The sequence below is a fragment of the Chrysochloris asiatica genome, unplaced genomic scaffold, assembly GCF_000296735.1.
Source record: "Chrysochloris asiatica unplaced genomic scaffold, ChrAsi1.0 scaffold00009, whole genome shotgun sequence".
NCBI lineage: Eukaryota > Metazoa > Chordata > Mammalia > Afrosoricida > Chrysochloridae > Chrysochloris > Chrysochloris asiatica.
The window spans coordinates 29,549,145-29,572,245 of NW_006408527.1; the positions used below are offsets into that span (position 1 = coordinate 29,549,145).

The 23,101-nt window shown below is 36.7% G+C and overlaps 1 protein-coding gene across 1 annotated transcript in view; it reads right to left on the bottom strand.

Moving 5' to 3' along the window:
* The window catches only part of LOC102824771 (complement factor H-like), a 522,059-nt gene that overhangs the window by 303,820 nt on the left and 195,138 nt on the right, over positions 1-23,101 (bottom strand). The window contains 1 exon segment of the mRNA XM_006834236.1: positions 19,604-19,786. Coding sequence (XP_006834299.1) covers positions 19,604-19,786 — 183 coding nt within the window.

The following is a 23,101-nucleotide window of genomic DNA, read 5'->3' on the forward strand; positions in this document are numbered from 1 at the left end:
TTACTGATAAAGATCAAGGAACACAGCCTTCAGTATGGATTACATCTCAATGTCAAGAAAACAAAAATCCTCACCACTGGACCAATAAACATTCTTATCAACGGAGAAAAGATTGAAGTTGTCAAGGACTTCATTCTTCTTGCATCAACTATCAACATTCACTGAAGCTGCAGTCAAGTGATCTGAAGAGATTTTTCTGGTAGAGTATACATTTTCCCTTGTTACCAGTGAAGTACTACTAATAAGAATTACATTATGTTTTCTGGATCATAAACCCAAATCCAAACCTACTGCTCCTGTCAAGTCAATTTCAATTACAGCTACTCTAGAGGACAGAGTAGAACTACTCCATAGGGTTTCTAAAGCTATAACTCTGTAGGAAAGCAGACTGTCTCAACTTTTTTCTATGGAGTGACTGGTGGGTTTTCTACTTTTAACAACTCCATTACCAAGCGAACTCTTTACTCTCCTTCTGTATCCTATGATGTACATGTTTATATGAAGACTCTCCAATACAAAAACTGCACAAGCCCATTTAATTTCTTTTCTTTGACATCATTAAATGAGCATCTTGGTTGAAGGATTAAGGCACTAATTGTACCACCCAGTTTCTGTCATTTGTCTTTTATCTTTTCTATTCCCAGCAAAAATCAGCCCTGCTTTCTCTTGCCAAGTCTATTCAGATGGAAGGAATAGTGTTATTTCATTTTATTAATGGCGGAAAATAGCCAACAAATATTTTTTAAATATGCAAATAGTAAAGATTATGGTAATGTTTGGATTGTGTATATTCAGTTTTAAGTTGACATTGTGTGTATTTAAGTTTTAAGTTGTTTTCTCTTTAATGTCCTGTGAAATACTTATTTTTAGTGGAGTATGATGATATTGTATTTGTTGTTACTCATATTTAGTGTCACAGTAATGTGTATGATTAAGTCCAGTTGTGCTTATTAAAAATGTAAACATATTTTTTTGCCATTTTTAGAGGATGTTCTAAAGATAATTTAGTAGCTTTAATACCTTAACAGAATTAATTTTATCTATGGAATTTGATTATCCTATTGCTAACAAACATCCTTAAAACTTAAAATATTTAAATCCATGTACACAATGTTAGCAATTCTTGACCGTCTTCATCTTCTCAGTCAAGAGTTTATTGATCTGAATTATTTTTTGTTGTACTAGAGAATTTTCTCAAGTAGTTTCTATAGATGTGTCATTTGGATAAAAACATTGAATGCATGCAGTCTAAATGCCTAACTTTACCCATAAGCTTGTGAATAACATATTTTATATTTATAAAATCTATGTTTACTATACATTTCTCTTAGAATTAATTGATTTTCCCCTAATTTTAGTAGTTTCTGATGTTGCATATTAAAATTGTCAGATAAGAGGGCGGACAGACGCAAGAAAACCCACACTTGCAGATGATACCCACTTGACCTGGCTTCAATGACTAGATGAACAGAGCTCAATCTGAAGAAGAAAGAAGAGGAAAAAAGTTTCATCTGATACAATTCAATAAACAGGACCTACACCTATAAATGCAGTAGCTCAAAAGAGGAAACAAATCCCTGCTGCAAGAACTATTCCCATCCCCTCCACACAAAAAGTAGACAGGAATGCGCAACTTGGACATTGACTACCCAAAATGGGGGGAGAGATACAAAGGTAAGAAGTGACTGGCTTACAAGCTTTCAAGAGAGAACCTAGATACAAAGGACGTGGAGGAAGGTAGAGTCTCCAGTGAATAGTATCCATCCTCTCCAGGAAGGACTGATGAAATGAAATACAGATGGGTCTCTTGAGATGCAATAGTGAATAATTGTTATCAGGACTGATTGTGAGGGTTGGAAATCTAAAAATAGACATTTTGTAGCAAGGAGGAGAGTGGTTAACTTTTCAATCTAGGAGTGGAGGGCCCTGGGACCATCAATGGAGAAGAGCAGATAGCGGCATCCTACCCAGAGAAGCAGTGAGGCCTGAGATGGAGGCAGAGAAAAGAAGGAGTGGCTGAGGACTTGGGATCCAGAGAGGGAAAGGGGCTGAGGACTGTGTGTGTATGTGGATGGGGGGAGGGAGGCAGGCTTGCAGGGCACACCCTTTGGTTGGGTGAGGATGCATGGACAGGATGGTAACTATGCCAATGAAACGATGTATGATAGAATGGATGTAAGACTAATGTTCTCCCATGTAGACTATCACACAATTCACAATAAAACATTTATTTAATAAAACAACAACAACAAACATTTACATCAGTTGACCTTAAATAAAACAGATCACCCTCCATTAAAAAACAAAAAAAAATTGTCAGGGAAGTGTCATTCCTTTTACAAGATAATCTAGTTTGTTTGTTTTTTGTCTCTATCACGTTTTTAAAACTGGGAATATTTTCCTCTTACTTCTGAATTATGTAATTTTCCTCATGATGTGTTAAGACGTATGTCTTGAGCAAGTTTGAGTTTGGATTTGTAGAAACTGAGTGCTAAAAACTCACTAAAATCAGTCATTACATTGAAGGCTGAGATTTAAACCCTGATGGTCATACCTCAAAACAAGTGTGCTCGTCTAACCCATTATAGTGTTTCATAGGATACGGCTACATAAAACAGCCACTGATGTTTATTTTCAAAAGATACAAAAAGTATCTTAGTTGTCAAAAATAATATTGCTCCTCCCTGAGCCCATACATACTAACTGAGCCTTTGTTAATTCGATCTCATTTGGGCACATTTAGGTCTGTTTTCATCTCTTTTACAAGGTGTCTGCCTGAAGTGCACGGGCTGTTACACATATGGTCTGACCAGCAGACAACCACCTCTTTCTCATCGACCAAAGAGACTATGGTCTTATTAGCAATTCCCTTACAGTGCTGGTTACAGCACAGTGTTGACTCAAACTGATCTTAAATTATATTAAATGCTGACTACTATTTTTCATTTACTGTTGTTGTTAGGTGCCATCGAGCTAGTACTGACTCATAGAGACCTTATGCACACCAGAACGAAACACTGTCCGATCCTGGGCCACCCTCACTACTGTTGCCACACTTGAGTCCATCAATGCTGCTACTTGGCCAATCCATCTCGCTGGGGGTCTTCCTCTTTTTATCTGACCCTTCACCTTACCAAACATAATATCCTTCTCCAGTGACTACTAACTACTAACCGTGTGGTTCACAGTCCCATGCTTATCCTACAGTGCCACCAGGGCTCCTTGTGTCACAGATTAGAATCCATTTATACAACCCCTAAATTACTTCCTCTTTTTCCGTTTAAGGCTCTATCCCATACTCTCCTGACTTTTGTCAAGTATTCTAATCTAATTTCTGCTTCATCAACAGTTTAATTTATGTAACCTGGAAATGAGTACTAAATATAAAAAGACAGCATCAAACATTTAAAAAATATCATAAAGAAGAATTAATAAAGATTATAAAGAAGGAGTAAAGAATAATAAAAAACAACTCCCACTGCCATTGAGTCCATTCTGACTCATGGCAACCCTGAATAGGATTTCTGAAGATGTGACTCTATACAAGAGCAGAAAGTCTCATCTTTCCCCTGAGGAGCGGCTGCTGCTTTTGAATTGCCAACCTTGTGGCTTATCCTATAATTTAAGGGAAAACCTTAAGAATTCTGTCAAAAAACATCTCTCAGAAAAAAAAAAAAATCTATTACAATCAATAAACAAAAATATTTTTATTTCAAAATAAATGGAAGATGCTATCAATTATATTTATCATGTTTTAAGATTTTTTTTTAATGGACAAACTGTTTTCAATTAGAATCATATTGTTGTTGTATGCCACCGAGTCCATTCTGATTCACAGGGAGTCTATTAAACAGTATAGCCCAGTTCCATAGTTTTCTCTAGTTTATAATGTTTATGGGAGAAGAAAACCTGGTCTTTTTTTCTGAGGAATGAATGATGAGTTTGAATGGATGAATGACTGAATGGTTAGTAGCGAAGCTCTTAGCCATTGTGCCACCAAGACTCCATAATTGACCTGATGGTGGTGGTTTTGTGTCACTGAGTAGGTTTCAACTCATAGAAACCCATTACAGGGTTTCCGAGGTCAAAAATCTTTAAACCGGAGCAGAAAGTCTCCTCTTCCTCAGGTGGAGTGACTGGTAGCTACCAGGGGTCCTTATAATTAACATATGCAATATTAATTACTACAGTCAAGGTCAGCAATTTGAAATTACCAGCAGTTCAATGGGAGAAATATGAGGCTTTCTGCTTTAGTAAAGATTTGTTGTTGTTGTTATGTGCTGTGGAGTCAGTTCTGACTGATAGCAACACTGTACAGGGTTTCTGAGGCTGTAAATCTTTACAGGAGCAGAAAGCCTCATCTTTCTCCCACAGAACAGCTGGTAGTTTTGAACTGCTTACCTTGAAGTTTGCAGCCCGATTCATAACCAGAAGCTACCAGAGCTCCTGCAGTCTGAGATACTCTATACTGGGTCACTATGAGTTGGAAATGACTCCACAGCACATAACCACCACCACCACCACAGTATGATAATGAAGGATAAAAAATAAATTGGTAAAGACATCGATCAAAGTATATATGTTAGTATATAAATTGTCCCTGGATTACAATGAGTTCCATTTCTAAACCTGTTTTGAAGTTGAATTTGTCCATAAGTCAGAAAAATAAGATTTGTATATAGCGTCAGTTAATCACATGTTTATCTTTGTATTTATTATATAGTTTACTTTTCTATATATAAAAAACATTAAAGAAATAATTCCAGATACACTAAAACATCTTTACCATAACATTATGGTAATAATTTTAATAAACTTTTGATGGACAACACAAAATAGCACTTTTTTGTTATTATGAACCATTCATTATATGTACCCTGAATTTTTCATATATGGAATTTTTAATACATAGGAGACTTGGTCTGTAACTATGGGCTGTAAATAACATGGGCATTCATAAATCAGATACTGCTGATATAAGTAAAATTTGATAATGAACTCAGATAACCAAATCAATTAGAGTTTAAGAATAAATTATATTAAATTTTCTAAAGGAGGCAATGGTTTTACAATACGCTAATTTTGTTTTGAAATACTGAATTATGTTAATGAATTTTAAAAGCTTTATTAAAGTATCATTGTTACATATTTGAAATGCACAATGTGAGAGGTTTTGATATATGAATCTGTAAAACTGTCATCATAGTGAAAATTATGAAAATATTTGTTACTCACCAAAGTTTCCTTGTATTTAAAAAAAAAAAAAAAAATCCCTCAAACATTTCTGAGTCAGAATCTGGCTTTTTTATGTGACATGTTGTCCTCTGAAGGTTTTATAAGCACAACTATAGGACTTAATAATCAGTAGTCACTAGTTTTTCATGTTTTTGAATTTAGATATCAGAGAAACCAAGATTTGTTTTATTTTCCTTTCAGGTTATTATAAGATGTTGTTGTGAGGTGCCATCGAGTGAGTTCTACCTCATAGTGACCCTGCATAGGGTTTCCTAAGAGCAGCTGGTGAGTTTGAACTGTCAGCCTTGTGTTCAAACCGACCTTCTGCTCTAGTACTTATCCTACAGTGCAACACCAATTTTCCCTAAATGTATAATTAATGGTCTCACAATACAGAATTATTTTGTCCATTCAATCTTTTCAAAACTGTAACTACATGAAAGCAGATTTGACATAAAGCAACACTGAAGAAGAAAACTGAATGCTCAGATCTGTTTTTCACTTACCTTCTCCCTCAGCACTGGACACAAACAAAGTGAGAATGACAACGATTAGTAACAGCATATTAGACGGTCTTTATAATAAGGAGCACTGGTAGCCTAGTGGTTACGAATCGGGCTGTGAGCCACAAGGTCAGCAGTTCGAAACTACCAGCTGCTCTGCGGGAGAAAGATGAGGCTTTCTGCTCCCGTAAAGATTTACAGCCTCGGAAACCCTGCACAGGGTCGCTATCAGTCAGAACTGACTCGATGGCACTTAACAATAACAAATAATATATAAATACACATATTCCAGTTGTGCTGGTTCAGGTTTGAAATGAACAGCACTAACAGTTATCAACCATGACTCCAAATTTAAGTGCACTACAAGTTAACTAAGCAAATTGATGTCATTAAGTAAATATCAAAGTTCAAAGAGTTTACAAACTCTGTAAGTAATTCTTTCAGTGCTTTCCTAATAATTTCTTTAATTCATCCATTGTGATATATGTATATGACTGTGTGCCAAGAAAGGAATGCATTGGCTCCAAAGCTAATATAAAATGCTAACTGATTTAAATAAGACATTTCTTAAAAATAGGTCTATTCCTTAGCATACTGAACAATACGTTAATTTTGATTGTTGTTACTTGCCTTCAAGTCAGTTCTGATTCATAGCGATGGCACACAGAGTTCTCAAAGAGCAACTGGAGGATTTGAACCCCCAAACTGTGGTTAGTAGTCCAGTGCTTACTTATCCTACAGCACTACAGAGGCATTCCAGTATATGAATACCTCTCACATCGCAAGACATGTCAGTATAATTATTTTTTCTGTTCTGTATTTTTTTCATCTGTCTTCATCACTTAGGTGTCTCTAAAAATCAGCGAGGGTATTTGGAACCTATTCAAACATCTGTATTTTCTTGTGGTTAGAGAAATGTTGTTGTTGTTGTTGTTAGGTGCCATCGAGTCGTTACAGACTCATAGCAACCCTATGCACAACAGAACGAAACACTGCCCGGGATATATTTAAGGTCGTATTTGGCTCTCATGGACATGTGTTCATTTTCTTCAGCTTTAGTTTAAATTTGCATATGAGCAATTCATGGTCTGTTCCACAATGTACCCCTGGCATATCATTGTTTTGACTGATGATATGGAGCTTTTCCTTCTTATCTTTCCACAGATGTAGTCAATTTGATTCCTATGTATTCCTCTGGTGAGGTCCATGTGTATACTCATCTCTTATGCTGTCTAAAGAATGTATTTGAAATGAACAAATCATTGATTTTTATAGAATTCTATCATGCGATCTCCTGCATCATATATATCACTAAGGCCATATTTTCCAATAACTGATCCTTCCTCTTTCCTCCCAACCTTTGCATTCCAATCACCGGTAGTGATCAATACATCTTGTTTGCATGTTTGATCAATTTCACATTGAAGTAGTTGGTAGAATTCTTCTATTTCGTCCTCACTGCCTTTAGTGTGGGGTGGGTAAATTTGAATAATAGTGGTATTAACTGGTCTCCCTTGTAGGCGCATTGATATTATCCTATCACAGATAGCACTGTACCTCATGACTGATCTGGAAATGTTAGGGATTGAATTATATACACAGAAACATATAATGTAGACCTCCCTTCTATGAGAAATCTGGGAATATATACATTAAAAGACCAAAGAAAAATGATGTCTTTGAATTATGATGTTATGCACTGCCAGAACAATGAACAAATCTGCTTAGAAAGTACAGACCTAAGGAGCTCTGGTAGCGTAGTAGTTACGAATCGGGCTGTGAACCTTAAGGTCAGCGGTTCGAAACTACCAGCTGCTCCGCGGGAGAAAGATCAGGCTTTCTACTCCCGTAAAGATTTACACCCTCGGAAACTCTGTACAGGGTCGCTATGGGTTGAAACTGACTCAACGGCACTTAACAACAACAACAACAAGTGAGCTCTAGCAACAAGGAGGACAAGACTTCCTTTAACATACGTTGGACATGTTATCAGAGTGACCAGTCCCTGGAGAAGGACATCATGCTTGGTAAAGCAGAGGGTTTTGGCAAAAGAGAGAGACCCTCAAAGAGATAGAAGTACATTGTGGCTCCAACAATGAGCTCAAACATAGCAAAGAATGTGATGATGATGCAAGACCAGGAAGTGTTTCTTGCTGCTTTTTACAAAGGATCACTAGAAGTAGGACAGAACTAGATGTCAGTTAAGAGCAGCATGCCTGAGATCTTAATCTCATTTTGGAATGGGCTGCCTTTGTTATGTTAATGAGGCAGCATTGATTCAGGCTATGTTTTCAGCCAATCTCTATTGAGATAAAAAGGAAATTAAACAAACAAACAAGTCATAAATTGTTGTTCTTGTTAAGTGGATCAGCTCTGATTCATAGTGACCCTGTATAGGGTTTCTGAAGAGTGTATAGGGTATCTGAGGAGTAGTTGGTTGGTTTGAACCACGACCATGTGGTTACTCATTCAGTGCTTATCCTATAGCAGCACAGCAGGATACAGGTTATGTTTTGAGCCAAATTCCATTGAGATATGTTGTTGTTGTTATGTGCCATCGAGTTGGTTCCGACCCATAGCGACCCTGTATAGGGTTTCCGAGGGTGTAAATCTTTACGGGAGTAGAAAGCCTCATCTTTCTCCCGAGGAGCAGCTGGTAGTTAATAAGGGGTTAAACAAGCAACCAAGTCAGGAGAATTGAGGTAAAATAGCTATCAAGTTACATGGAAATCTCCAAGGAACTAGGAAACAGAAGCTGAGGAGACAAGGACCTTTCACCAAAGCTGACTGATGGAAAAAGTCTTTCTCTAGAGATGACACCCTGAAATGGGACTGCTAGCGTCCTATCCTGTTAAAAATAAATTTATGTTAATGCAACACACTTGTGGTATTTCTGTTCTAACAGCTCCAGATAAGTAAGGAAACAAGCTTACTTTTTTTTAACTCACAGTTTTTTTTAAACTCATAATTGACCACTCTGCTAGTGCAAAGGGTCCAGCATATTCATGATATTAAAAAATACCTTTGACTGAAATTCTTTGAGACACTTGCTTTATAGGTCACAATTCTGATACATACAATGATTTCCTATGTAATGAGGGAATATCATCCAAACTTCACTTTCCTTTAGCTGTACTGTGCTGTCACTGACTTTGATTTGCATTGCTTTACTCTATATTTCCATATATATTATGTGCCGTGGAGTGGGTTCTGACTCATAGCAACCCTGTACAGGGTTTCTGAGGCTGTAAATGTTTACGGGGGAAAAAAAGCCTTCAGTAATCATATACTCAATATGAAATATACAACCTAACTATTTGAGTGGCCAACACCAGCAAAGCTCAGAAAATATTCAATCTTTGAAAGAAATAAACCAACTTGTTTTCCTATTAAGGGAAAATGCTGAGTCCTTGTGACGCAGAGATGATAACACCTAAACAGAAATGAGTAGTCCTAGATACACAAGCTGAACAGGAATGGGAAGAAGAGAGGGCGTATACCCACAAATATACAAGGATTTGCAAGAGGATATTTGTACATGGGTATTTACCATTTCTCCAAAAACAACTATGAAAATGTTGTAGCCTACACCTGGCAATATGATGAAAACTTCTTCGATATTATCAAACATTTTAATTCACTGAGTTGCTGGGTGGGTGGCCTCAGGACTCCATGGTCAATTGCCATAACGGAGTACACAAAGACAATGTTCTACATAATTTTTGGTGAGTAGTATCTGGGATCTTGAAAGCTTTTGAGCAGCCATCTAAAGTGTAGCGATTGGTATCTCCAAGTGCAGAAGATAGAAGAGCGATGAGAATTGAAGATGCCTGAAATCAATTAGTCCAACGGACTAATGGAACATGTGACTATCAGTCTTACTACCAACTTCTATGAAGGTCCCTGATAGAATGGAAGAAATGTGAAACAAAACTCAAAAGTATATAAGGAAAAAGACTGGGCTTATTGATCAGAAAGAGACTAGAGGAACCCAAGAATATTATGGTCTTTGGCCACCCTTCATGTCTGGAAAGGAATTCACCCTCATGATGCAGTTTTCACTTAGCACTAGTTAGGTATACAGCGGACCAACAACATTAGTAATGTATGATCACCAGGGAATGATCAATCATTTAAAATCATAAGGGTAACATTTTCCTAAAGACAAAGTTGAGAAGGCATGGGAAAATGGGTGGGAAGGAAATAGGAACCATAGAGAAGAAATGGGATAGTTATTGTTGCATGGAGGAGGGGATTACAATCATTGTGATGAAACAAATTATATGATTTGCTGAATGTATAACTGATGATATTCTCTTTAATGCTTCATTCAGTTCACAATAAAAAGTCAAAAAAAAAAAAAAAAAAAGAAATGAGTACTTCTCATGGTGCATGGAATGGATGACAGCTCTTAAATAGAAATGAGTAGTGCTAACTTAGAGATCTGAGTCTGGCTGGAAAAATATGTGTCGATTTTTTTTGAAGAAGAGAAGTACATGACAAAATACAAATCCTCCTAGGGAAACCCCACCAAATCTGCGTGCAATTGCTCTTTAAATCATTTTCTAACTATACTGAATGTTGTGAACTTCAACTAGCCAAGTAGAAAGCAACTGTGGAAAAACTGAAAACATTAAAAATTCTGCGGTTCCTTTTGGGGATAAAAAGGTGTTGCTGTTCATTGGCAGAAGAGTTTACTGAAATCCTCTGAATTTCCTTTGAAACTCTATTTCCCAGTAGCCAACTAAGGACTATGCACTTGAACCAAGGGAAATCTGAAATAGACACACGTTGTTGTTGTTGAGTCCTGATGAGTTGGTTCCCACTCATGTACAGGATTTCCAAGGAGCATTTGGTTTGTTTGAACCACTGACTTTGTGGTGGGTTTGAAACACTGACCTTGTAGTTAGCAGTCCAGTGTTTATCCTATATTGCCACACCAGGACTCCAAATCCACCTTAGCAAAACCTAAAACCTGGACTTTACAGAATAATAATGGACCACCATGAGCAAAGCTATTAGAAGAATACATAATTTGTACAATGTATCATTCACATTATCTAGTGTAGAATTAAAAACTTGGACTTGTTGAATACTGTGGAAGTGACCTGTCATTGTCTGACACATACTGACCCTGTTTCCAGTTTCTGAGGAAACTGCCAACATTGTGGTTCCAAGTTCTACAGTGCCATAAATTGATCAATGAACAAAAGAGTCCAGAAATAGACCCACATGTGTAAATCAAAAGTTTAATGAACCAATACAATACCAAGTAGTAAAAGAAAAGGCTTTTTTTCTCAGAAATGTAGGAATTTCAGGTGAGTTTTGAAATGGCAAACAAAACTGAACTCTTTGTCACAGCAAATCAATCATTTTAAATGGGATCATAGTCCTAAATGTGAAGTTGAAAAGATAATGCATGAGAAGAAAGCAGACGGCACTGTTTTCAGTTGCAGCTAGTAGACCAGTACTAATTATCATAAAAGTAATAAATTGGATTTCAGTAATAATTTTATATTGGTGTCCATCAAAAGGCATTATCATAAAGCTAAACATTTAAGAAGCCATAGATTGGCAGGAAGTGTTTGTAAAATATCAGTTGAGAGACCCATAGTTATACTACATAAATATGATTACACTTGAGATTTAAATGAATGATGTAGCCATCTTCCCAAATCACTGAAGCTTTGTAACAGGTTTTCAGGAATGCTGTCCCACATGAAATAACACATAATACATAAGAAAGTTAGGGATCACCTCAAAAGATGAGCCAAGAAATTAAAGACCATTGACTTTGATGAATGAAGAAACTGTGGCTGATTACCAGAAACTGATGGAAAAATACTGCAGAATTACCATTGATACCATAGCTACCAAAGTTTAACTTACCCATGGTAAAAACATTCTAAATCTTGATTAAGTCTTTGGTTATGTAAATTTTTGTGTTCATCAAAATTCACAGAATTATACATACAAAAGCATTTGTATTATATATTACTATATTAGATTAAACAAAAAATAATGTTAGTAAAAAGGACTAAGGAAATGTATGATCCGAGTGAGTATGCTGATAGGGAATTATCATGGATAAATGGGAATGATGACAATTACCAAGCGGGACCTTGGAAGACAAGTCCGGCAATCTGCTTCTGAAAGTCACAGCCTTGATATTGTAAGGAACAGTTCTACTCTGTGCATATGTGGTCACCGTGCATCCGAATCAACCAGACAGCAGCTGACAACTTCATAGCATTTTAGAGCTCTCAGAAAAATAGTCAATGAACTTTTAAAGAGTCCATAAAGATAGGCCAGTCTCAAGAACAGAGAAACACTAAAACACTTGTTTACAAGTTAACAGTTGTTTAAAGATTTATGGAGCATTATTGTAGGTAATTGTATTGTATTTTATGTAAGTAATTAGCATTCTCACATAAAATAAAATATATATTGTCTCTTCTTGGCTACAGAAGTTTAGTTTGCAGATGTTGTTTTTCCAGCAAGAATATCAACCCATTCCTCTTTCTTTCCAGTCCTATAAAATCAGAGTCAAATTTCAGAGTATTGATGCTGCTCAGATGCAAGCATTTATTGAAGAATGACCTCCATTCTCATGTCCTGGCTCAGTTCAATCTGAACCCCATTAAAAGAGGAGGGAAGGAGACCAAGTCCCTCTCCCCTTCATTCATATATAACTTATAATTAACTTGGTTTTTCATTTTGTCTTCTTGAGCTTCCCTTTGGAAATTTCTATTCAACTCTTTTACCTCCTCATTTCTTTCATTTGCTTTAGTGTCTCCACATTAGAGGGTAAGTTTGTCTCTTCTCACACCAATCATGATCTTGTTCTTCTTTCTTGTCTTCTTAATGACTTTTTGCCTTTTTTCTGTATGATGTTCTTGATGTCATCACATAACTCTTCAGATCTTTGGTCATTATTGTCTAATTCATCAAATCTGTTCTAAATTCAGGTGGGATATGTTCAAGATCGTATTTTGGCTTTCCAGAATTCTCCTTACAAAGCTCATCTCTAAAATTTAGGTCATACTGTCAGAAGGGACAGTCACTAGAAAAAGACATCATGCTTGTGAAGTGGAGTATCAGTGAAAAAGATGAAGACCTCCAACGAGATGGATTTGCACAGTGGTAGCAGCAATGGGCCCAAGTATAGCAATGCTTGTGAGGTTGGTGCAGGGCTGGGTGGTGTTTCATTCTACTGGGCATAAGGACACTATGAATCGACACTGACTCCATGGCACCTAACAACAACTTGGTTTTTTGCTCTCTACTTTCTGATAATTATTTCACATTTTTCCTTGAGCCTTGTTTTCCCCAAAAAGATAATACACCATAGCAAGTGAGACCTTGGCTCACTGAATATTCACAGAAATATACATCATTGCACTGCTAACCACAAGCTTGGTGGTTCAAATCCATCAGAGGTCCTTGCAAACCCTATAGAGAGTCACGATGAATTGGAACCAAATTGATGGTAGTTAACAACAACAGCAATAATGTTCATCAATTTTAACTACACTATTTCCAAGCATTAAAACATTTTAAATCATATATAAGAAAGACAAAGCGCTCTGGTAGCATAGTGGCTTACATGATGGACTGCTAACCGCAAGGTCAGAAGTTAAAATCCAGCAGCAGCTACTCAGGAAAAAGATTTACAGTCACAGAAACCCTATACAGGTTTGCTAAGAGTCAGAATCACTGCCACCACCATCACTAGATGGACTGAAATCCCCAATGTTTTGGAGTTCTGGTCTGATGCTGCAGGATAAGCATTAGACTGGTAGCCAAAAGGTCAGTACATCACCCCATCAGATGCTCCTTGGAAACCATATACAGAGTCGTCATGAGTCAGAACTGACACTACATAACATAACAACCAAGAGCATAAAAAGATTTTCAGAATAATTTATATTTGACTTGTTGTTTTAGAGTCGGTTCCAACTCAGAGTGACCTTGCACAGGGTTTTTGAGGCTGAAAATGTTTATGGAAGCAGATAGCCTCATCTTTCTTCCACAGAACATCTGGTAGTTTCAAACTGCTGACCTTGAGGTTAGCAGCCTGATTTGTAATCACTATGCTACAAGAACTCCTTTTTATTTGACTAGCCTTTCTAAAAATAACAATGATAAACTCAATATGAACTATAAAATCTAACTACTTGAGTGAAAAAAATCAAGCAAATTGGAAAGTGAACAGCATTTGAGTTGGGCAAAATCAACCTATGAGATCGAGATCCACCATTCATCTGTCAGTTTGTCATACTGTAGTGACTTTGTGTTGCTACAATGCTGGAAGCTATGCAACTGGTATTTTAAATGCCAGCATGGTCACCATGGTGGACAGGTTTCAGCTGAGCTTCCAGATAAAGAAAGACTAGGAAGGAGAGGCAGACTATTTCTCAATATTTAGTCACTGAAAATCTTGTAAAAATTCACAGTATATTGTCATCTATAGTACCAGAAAAACAAAACCGTATGAATAGCACAAGACCACTGTCAGATATAATGATGGAAGATGAGCCCCTCACATTGGAAGGCACTCAAACTACAACTGGAGAAGAGCTGCCTCCTCAAAATAGACTGTGACAACTTGAATGAAATAAAGCTTGGGGTTCTTCATATGCTTATAGGGCACAACTCAAAATGAGGAGAAACAGATGTAAACATCCATTAATAGTCATAACATGTAATCTCTGACCATAGAAAGTATCAATCTAGGACAACTGAAAGATGTCAAGAATGAAATGAAACACATAAAGATTAATATCCTAGACATCTGTGAGCTGAAATGGACTGGTATTGGCCATATTGGCTATGCCAGGAACAACAAATTGAAGAGGAATGGCATTACATTCAGCATCAAAAAGAACATTTCAATATCTCCCTTGAAGTATAATGCTGTCTGTGATAGGACAATATCCATATACCTATAAGGAAGATCAGTATATACCACAATGAAAGAACACCAAGATATATGAAGCAAACCCTACTAGAATGGAAGAAAGAAATAGATAAATCTACAATTATACTGGGAGATTTTAATATACCACTTTCGAAAAGGGATAGATCAAACAGAAAGAAACTCGACAAAGTTTCAGAGGAACTAAACAGCACAATCAATCAACTTGACTACATAGATGTGTACAAAGCATTCAACCCAACAACAGCACAATATACAATCTCCAGGAATGACAATGTGTTAGGTCACAAAGCAATCCCTTATGAATTTAAAAACATCAAAATACTACAAAGCATCTTTTCAGACCACAATACTATAAAACTAGAAATCAACAATAAGAAGACCAAGGAAATAAATGTAAAAAATCAAATACATGGAAACTGAATAAAACCCTGCTGAAAAGTGACTAAGTAGTAGAAGAAATTAAGCATGAACTCACAAAGGTGGCCTACCGATAAGGGGAAGTGGGGGAAAACCAGCAATGAAGATGTTCTCTAAGTCCAACCACATTCAATAGGTTCCTGTCAACCATGATTGAGCTCTCGTTGGCCAGCAGTATAGGGGACTTCTGAGCACAGGGATGTCACAGAGGACTAGAGCAAAAAGTGAAGTGTCCAGGTGACATGTAGTGAGGGGAGATGCACAAAAATACCCATACTTGCATATAGTACCCATTTGACCAACCTTCATTGGTTGGATGATCAGAACTCGACTAGAGGAAGAAAGAAGAGGAAAAAAACCAGTAATTTGCTGCAATTTGATGAATATGACCTATATTTATGGATGTAGTAGCTTAAAAGAGAGAACGAATCTTTAGAGCAAGGATCATTCCCACCTCCTCAGTACACAGGGTTGACAGGGGTGAGCAATTTAGACATTGGCTCCCCAAAATGGGGGGTGACTACAAAGGCACGAAGTGACTAGCTTATAAGCTTTCAAGAGGTAGCCTAATTTCAGAGGTTGTGTAGGAAGGTTAAAAAAAACAACAAATAAATAAAGCCTTATACTGGTACAATAGCAAGCAGAGAGAAAAATGGAACACAATTGAGAATTCAAAAGTAAACTCATCCATCTGTGGACAGCTGATCTTCCACAAATTGCTGTAATTCATTACAAATAATCTCTATAATAAATGGTGCTGACAAAACTGGATATCATTTGCATAAAAATGAGATAAGATAAATTCCTCATAGTACATAGAGAAACAAACTCAAGATGGATACAAGACCTCAATGTAAAACTAAACCTACACAGATTATCAAAGAAAAACTTGGAGCAAATTTAGAGTAGCGTAGTGGTTACGAATCGGGCTGCAAACCTTAAGGTCAGTGGTTCGAAACTACCAGCTGCTCCGCGGGAGAAAGATGAGGCTTTCTACTCCCGTAAAGATTTACACCCTCGGAAACCCTATACAGGGTCGCTATGGGTCGGAACCGACTCGATGGCACATAACAACAACAACAACAATATATGGTATAAATTGACTATCAAACATAAGAAAACCTGCACAAACAGAAGATAAACTATACGACTAGGAGCTTCTAAAAATTAAACACTATGTGCACCAAAAGACTTCTTCAAAAGAGGACAAACAGAATCTAGAAATTGGAAAAGTTATTTAGAAACGATATCTCAGACAAGGGACTAATCTTCAAAAGTTATAGAAAACTTCAACACCTCTAATACAAAGACACAAACATTCCAATGAAAAATAGGCAGAGAATGTGAACAGACACTTTACCACGAATAAATTCAGGTGACCAACAAATACATGAAGAAATGTTTGTGACCCCACTGGAGAGTGACAAGAGAAAATAATGAGATTTCATCTCACTCCAGCATTAACAGCCAAAAAATCAAGAAAACTGCAAATGCTGGTGAGGATTTGAAGAGGCTGGAAATCTCAAATACTGCTAGTAGGACTGTAAAATGGTGCCAACACTATTGAAAATAATATGGTGCTTCTTTAAAATATTGAAAACATATCAACTGATCTAGCAATCTCACTACTAGTTACATATTCTAAAAAACAGCAAGAGCCAGGAAATAAATAGATATATGTATACCTGTGTTCATTGCTACATTATTTACAATATAAAGATGGAACCTAAGTGTCCACTAACAGATGCATGGACAAACAAACTATGGTACATACATACAATGAAATACTATGAAACATTAAAGAAAAATTAAGACTCTGCAAAACGCCTCATAATATAGAGGAACCTGGAGGACATCATGCTGAGTGGAATAAGCAAATCACAAAAGGACATATATTATGAGCCCACTAGTAAAGAAGACTTAAAATATTTACTGATGAAGATTAAATAGCACAGAGTTCGGTATGGATTACATCTCAATGTAAAGAAAACAAAATTCCCCGCCACTGGACCAATAAACAACATTCTTATCTACGAAGAAAAGATTGAAGTTATCAAGGACTTCCTTCTTCTTGGATCAACTATCAACACTCATGGGAGCAGCAGTCAAGAAATCAAATGACATTTTGCACTAGACAAATCTGCTGCACAAGACCTTTTTAAAGTGTTGAAGAGCAAAGATGTCAGCTTGAGAACTAAGGCATGCCTGACCCAAGCCATGGTATTTTCAATAACCTCATATGCATGCAAAAGATAGAGAGTGAATAAGGAAGACCATAGAAGAATTGATGCTTTGAATTAGAATATTGAAAGTGCCATGGGCTGCCAAAAGAACCAACAGATCTGTGTTGGAAGAAGTGCAGCCAGAGTGCTCCTTGGTGGGCAAGATGGCCAAACTTCATCTCCCATACTTGCAGGACATGTTGTCAGGAGGGACCAGTCACTCGAGAAGGATATCATGTTTGGTAATGCAGAGGGTCAGAGAAAAGGAGGAAAACCCCCATCGAGATGGATTGGCCAAGTGGCAGTATCGATGGACTCACAGTGGCAATGGTAATGAGGTCAGCCCAGGACCAGGCAGTGTTTTGTGATGCTGTGCATAAGGTCGCTATGGGTCAGTACATACTCGATGATGGCACCTAACAACAACAACATCATTCATAGAATGAAACAGAATACAATTTAAATTAAAATCATTCAAGGATACACACTGATGGATTTTGGTGGGGGAGGCCATTTTCCTCCTACACACTTTATAGATTCAGGACCATCAATCCCAAAACCATCAGTACAGCTATAGGTAACTTTTTCTCCATGTTGGTAGCTTTCTAACTCATGAGACAGAACACCATCAGAAATCATAGGTGGTGGCTTACAAGGTAGTCTTTTAAAACAACTGATAAACAATAAAATAATGCATTCATGTTTCACTTCTTCTGAAATTTAATAGTGCGTACTATTTAGTCATTTTATTTGAAAAGCTATGAAAACACAGGAGCTATCACACCACAAAGAAGGTATTCAAACATTTTCTAAATCCACCATTCTGCTGTCTTTCACAACCTAATAAAGAATTTAATATTAAAATCTTAGAGAACACTTATGAATATAGCCAATGATTCTTTACCAATCACTAGTGTTAAAGGGAAAAGCACTGAAGAGGAACGATCCTTAAAAAGACATACCTTTATGCTATAACAAATTAGAAGAAACATTTTAGGAAAAATACCAACAATTTTTTAATGTAAACAAGCTAGTTGACATAGCAAATGCTATAACTCCTATAAATGACAAAACCCAAACCAAACCAGCTGCCATCAAGTCAATTCTCACTCATGATGGCTCTGTAAGGAATGGTGGTGGTGGTGGTGGTTGCTTGTGTGCCACCGAATCAGTTCTGACTCACACAGGAGCAGAAAGTCTCATCATTCTCCTGTAGAGTAGCTGGTTGATTTGAACTGCTGACTTGTGGTTAGCAGTCCAACTCACAATCCACTATAATCCAAGGCTTCTTACCTTATAACTGTGCCACTGAGTCCATTTCTACCCATAGCGACCCTTCATAGGGTTTCCAAGGAGTGCTGGTGAGCTTGAACCTTGTGGTTCAAATTGACTTTGCAGTCCAGTGCATTAACTAGCAGCGCCACACCAAGACTCCTACACTATACATAGATTCAATTATTGTTGTTGTTAAGTGCCATCGAGTCGGTTCCGACCCATAGCGACCCTGTACAGGGTTTCCGAGGGTGTAAATCCTTACGGGAGTAGAAAGCCTCATCTTTCTCCCGCGGAGCGGCTGGTAGTTTCGAACCGCTGACCTTAAGGTTCGCAGCCCGATTCGTAACCACTACGCTACTAGATTCAATTATACTACACATCAATTTCAAGGTAAAATAAATGCCAGAGTTTAAAGTGACTCCATAATTAAACAATGAATTTAACAAAAATAGGATTGTTTATTCATGCATTAAATTTTAATTATAATGTAAATAAACAATCCCATGAACATATCTAAATTATATTGTCTTTTGCCTTTGATGGGAACTGATCATTTTAAATCAATTATTATGAAAATAGATTTGTACTTGACATATGCCTCACCTACACACTGAGATGGAGAACTCCATTTTCCCATGTGACATGTTACCCCATTTTCTTCAGAGAGCTTGAAGCCATCTTCACAGATATAAGTTAATGTAGTACCATGTGAGTACCTGTGTTCAGATGTATATCAATATAATATCTATGGTACTAGTCTCTTGTTAAATATCCCCCATCACTTTTATCCTTTTCATCATAATAATAAAATAACAACAAAAGTTTATCTGATATTTCAATAATATTCCTGAGTATTTTGTCTTTATTTCACAGTATAAGTGAATGAATGTTGATTAATTTGGGCACACAGATTGCAATTACTGTTTTCTATAGAGAGTAACAGATGTATGCAAAGCACAGTAGAGTATTAACTTCATTCTGAAAGAATGTTCAAGATATGAAGTACTAACCAACACAGCGTGGTATTGACTGCCATTTCCCACCACTGCACACGATTTCATCTGCTTCTTGAGTTATGTAATTTTCTTGACAGAGAATAGATATTTTCTCTCCATCTTTGTAATTCACTGTCATCGTCATACTTCGAGTATTGGGAATGAGAGGAGGAGGTGGGCATAACTGTTTCATTTCTCCTAAAAATATTCAAATCAGATTGTTTAATTTAAAAATAATAAATTAAACACAAAAGGATAATTTTAATATATAGAACATTCAGCATCAAGTATCATGAATGATCATATAATAATTATTATTTTGTATATTTATGCAAGTAATACTTCGTAGCTTTATAACACCTTACTATTATCACTTTTGGTTTATATTCTTATTGTTTTCCTTCTATATTCTTTCTATCATTTTTTTCTGTGATCACTTTTGGATAATTTATGAGAAACCTATTTCAATTATTTCTAACCATTGATGCTATGTGCCATCAAATCAGTTCTGACACACTGGACCCTATGAACAACAAAAGGAAACATTGTGCCATCCTCACTTTCTTTCCTATATTTGAGCCCATTGCTGCAGTCCCTATGGCAATCCGTACTGTTGAGGGTCATCCTCCTGTTTTTCTAACCATTATGTTACCAAGAATGATGTCCTTCTCCATGGACTGGTTTCTCTAGATAACATGTCCAAATAAGCAAGACAAAGCACTGTCGCTTCTAAGAAGAATTCCTCTTGCATTTCTCACTAAATAGATTTATTATTTTTTCTGGCAGTATATGGTAAATTCAATATTCTTCCCCAATACCACAACTCAAATGTATTTCTTCCAAAATAGATTTGTTCATTCTTGTCGAATCTGTAGTGTTTCAATATTCTCACCCAACCCCACAATATTTCATTGCTTTGATTTGCTTGTCTCTGCAAAGTCAATTTGATCCACAAGGATGGCAGTTCAAACTCACAAGCTGCTCCTCAGAAACCCTATACAGGGTCTCCATGGGTTAGAACCAATTCAACAGCACTTAAAAACAACAACAATAACAATGATTAATGGGAGTCATGGAGTGGTGCTGCAGGACAATGCGCTGGATCACAAAGTCAGTTTGAATTGTAAGGTCAGCGGTTCAAACCCAACATCTGCTCCTCAGAAACCCTATACAATGTCTCTGTGAGTCAGAACCAACTCAATGGCATTTAACAACAACTACATATCTTAGTGTCTTAGTGTGGTGCTGTAGGATAAGCATTGGACTGGTAATTACAAGGTTGTTCAAACCCAGCAGTCACTCCTTGGAAACCATGTAGGGTCACTATGAGTTGGAACCAACTTGATGGCACTTAACAACATCATTTTTCAGTGAAGTGTAAAGTAGGGATGGTGATCTTTTATAATATGGACAGCCAGTTGTACTAAAAATATGTGTGAAAATTTTTTGAAATGAAAAGTAATTGAATATAACAGTGCTGGTATATTTGAGACTATGTGCTGAGGGTTAGTGCACCTTACTGCAAAGTATGCTTAAAGCACAAGGTAAACAGTTTACCAGTTGCTCCTCAGAAACTCTATACAGTGTCTCTATGGGTCAGAACCAACTCAACGGCACTTAACAATAACAACATTCAGTTAATTCATTTATCTACTCTTCTGCCCAAATCATTACCTTGATAACTAGCATCACAATAAATTGTGAAGCCCAGTAGATGCTATCTAAATCGGATTTTCCTTGAAAAGAATGATTAAAGGAATCCTGGGGCACAGTGGTTAAGTGCTTGGCTGCTAACCGAAAGTCAGGGGTTCTCACTCCATGGAAGAAAGATGAAGCAGTCAATTTCCATGAAACTATCCAATCTCGGGAATCCTGTGGGGCAGTTCTACTTTGTCTTATAGGGTCACTGTTAGTTGGACCCAGTTCAATGTTGGGCATTGGATTTGGCTCGTTTTGTTTTTGGAAAGCTATTATCATAATTGTAGCTAAATATTCAATGGACAGGAATAGATCAAGAATGTTGACCCTCAACACTTCCTTTAAACATTGAGGTTCTAGACAATGTTAGAAGTTAAGGAAATAAGCAAAAAAATCTATAAATGGTACAGACAGGAATAAACTTTTGATTTTCGATGATATAATTGTTTACAGAGAGTTCAAAGAGATCTACAAAGTAAGCTCTTTGCATTCCTTCAGGATAAAAATTAATACAGAAACCCAAAAATTGAACATTTTATTTAAAAATAACATTTAAATAACAAAAATGTAAATGATGTGTAATTATTTTTGCAACTGCTATACACCTGGTGTGGCTTCATAGGATAAGCACTTGACCTCAAAGTCAGTTTGAACTACAACATTGGCATTTCAAAGTCACCAGCCACTCCTTGGAAACCCTACAAAGTGTCGCCATGAATCAGAACCAACTCTATGGCACTTTAACAACAACAATACACCTCCTACACTAAAAGCATTACTGAGAAACATGAAGCAGATATAAATAGAGACATATATCATGTCCATGGATTGGAAACCCAATTTGATTAAGAAGTTAATTCTACTAATTTATCTATACATTTGATGTCATGTCTTTCACTATCTAACCACCTCTTTCATTTCCTAGGATATTTTCTAGAAATTCATGTACTGTTTTCTAAAATTAGTATTGGGATGCAAATGCCAGAACAGCTAAATTAGTCTTGAAAGTAAAATCTTGTGCTGCTGAGTCAATTCCAGATGATAATGACCTTATAGGATGGGGAAGAACTAACTACCCCACTGGATGTCCAAGGCTGTACATTTTAATGGAAGCAGAACGCCATACCTTTCTTCTGCAGAGTGGCTGGTGGGTTCAATCTGCAAAACTTTTTATTAGCAGCCAAGTTCTTATCCACTGTACTACCAATCTTTAATCAATCTTGAAAAGGAAAACCATATCTGAGAATAAATACCAGGCTTCACAACTTACTATGAAGCTATCAAGGCAATTTGGGCATAAGGAACTGAGCTGAAAAGAGTCCAGAAATAATCAATTGCTGTTCATTTCAAAGTTTTTTTCCAGACATGTTTTTAGAACTAGCTATCTGTGTAAAAACGAAAGTACCAATCCCTACTTAACACTTCATCAAAAAGCAAAGTAAAATATATGATGTATCTAAATGTAAATACTAAAACTACAAAGCTTCTGGGATACAATGCAGAAAAACAAGTGAACTTCACTGCATATAAATATTATTGTTTGTTTTAAGTAGCGTGGAGTAGATTCTGACTCATCTTGACCCTGCCCAGGGTTTCTGAGGCTGCAAATCTTTATGGGAGCAGAAAGCCTCATCTTTCTCCTGCAGAACGGCATATGAATACTACCACCTTAAAAATGAAGAAGTGTTAACATGTGGGTCTGTAGATAGTAGATTTGCTTTAGGACTGTTATGTAAAATTACTATCTGTATATGTTGATAAGAGTGTTAACGTTAACAGCACATGGATTATCATATTTGGAGAAGAAAATTAAAG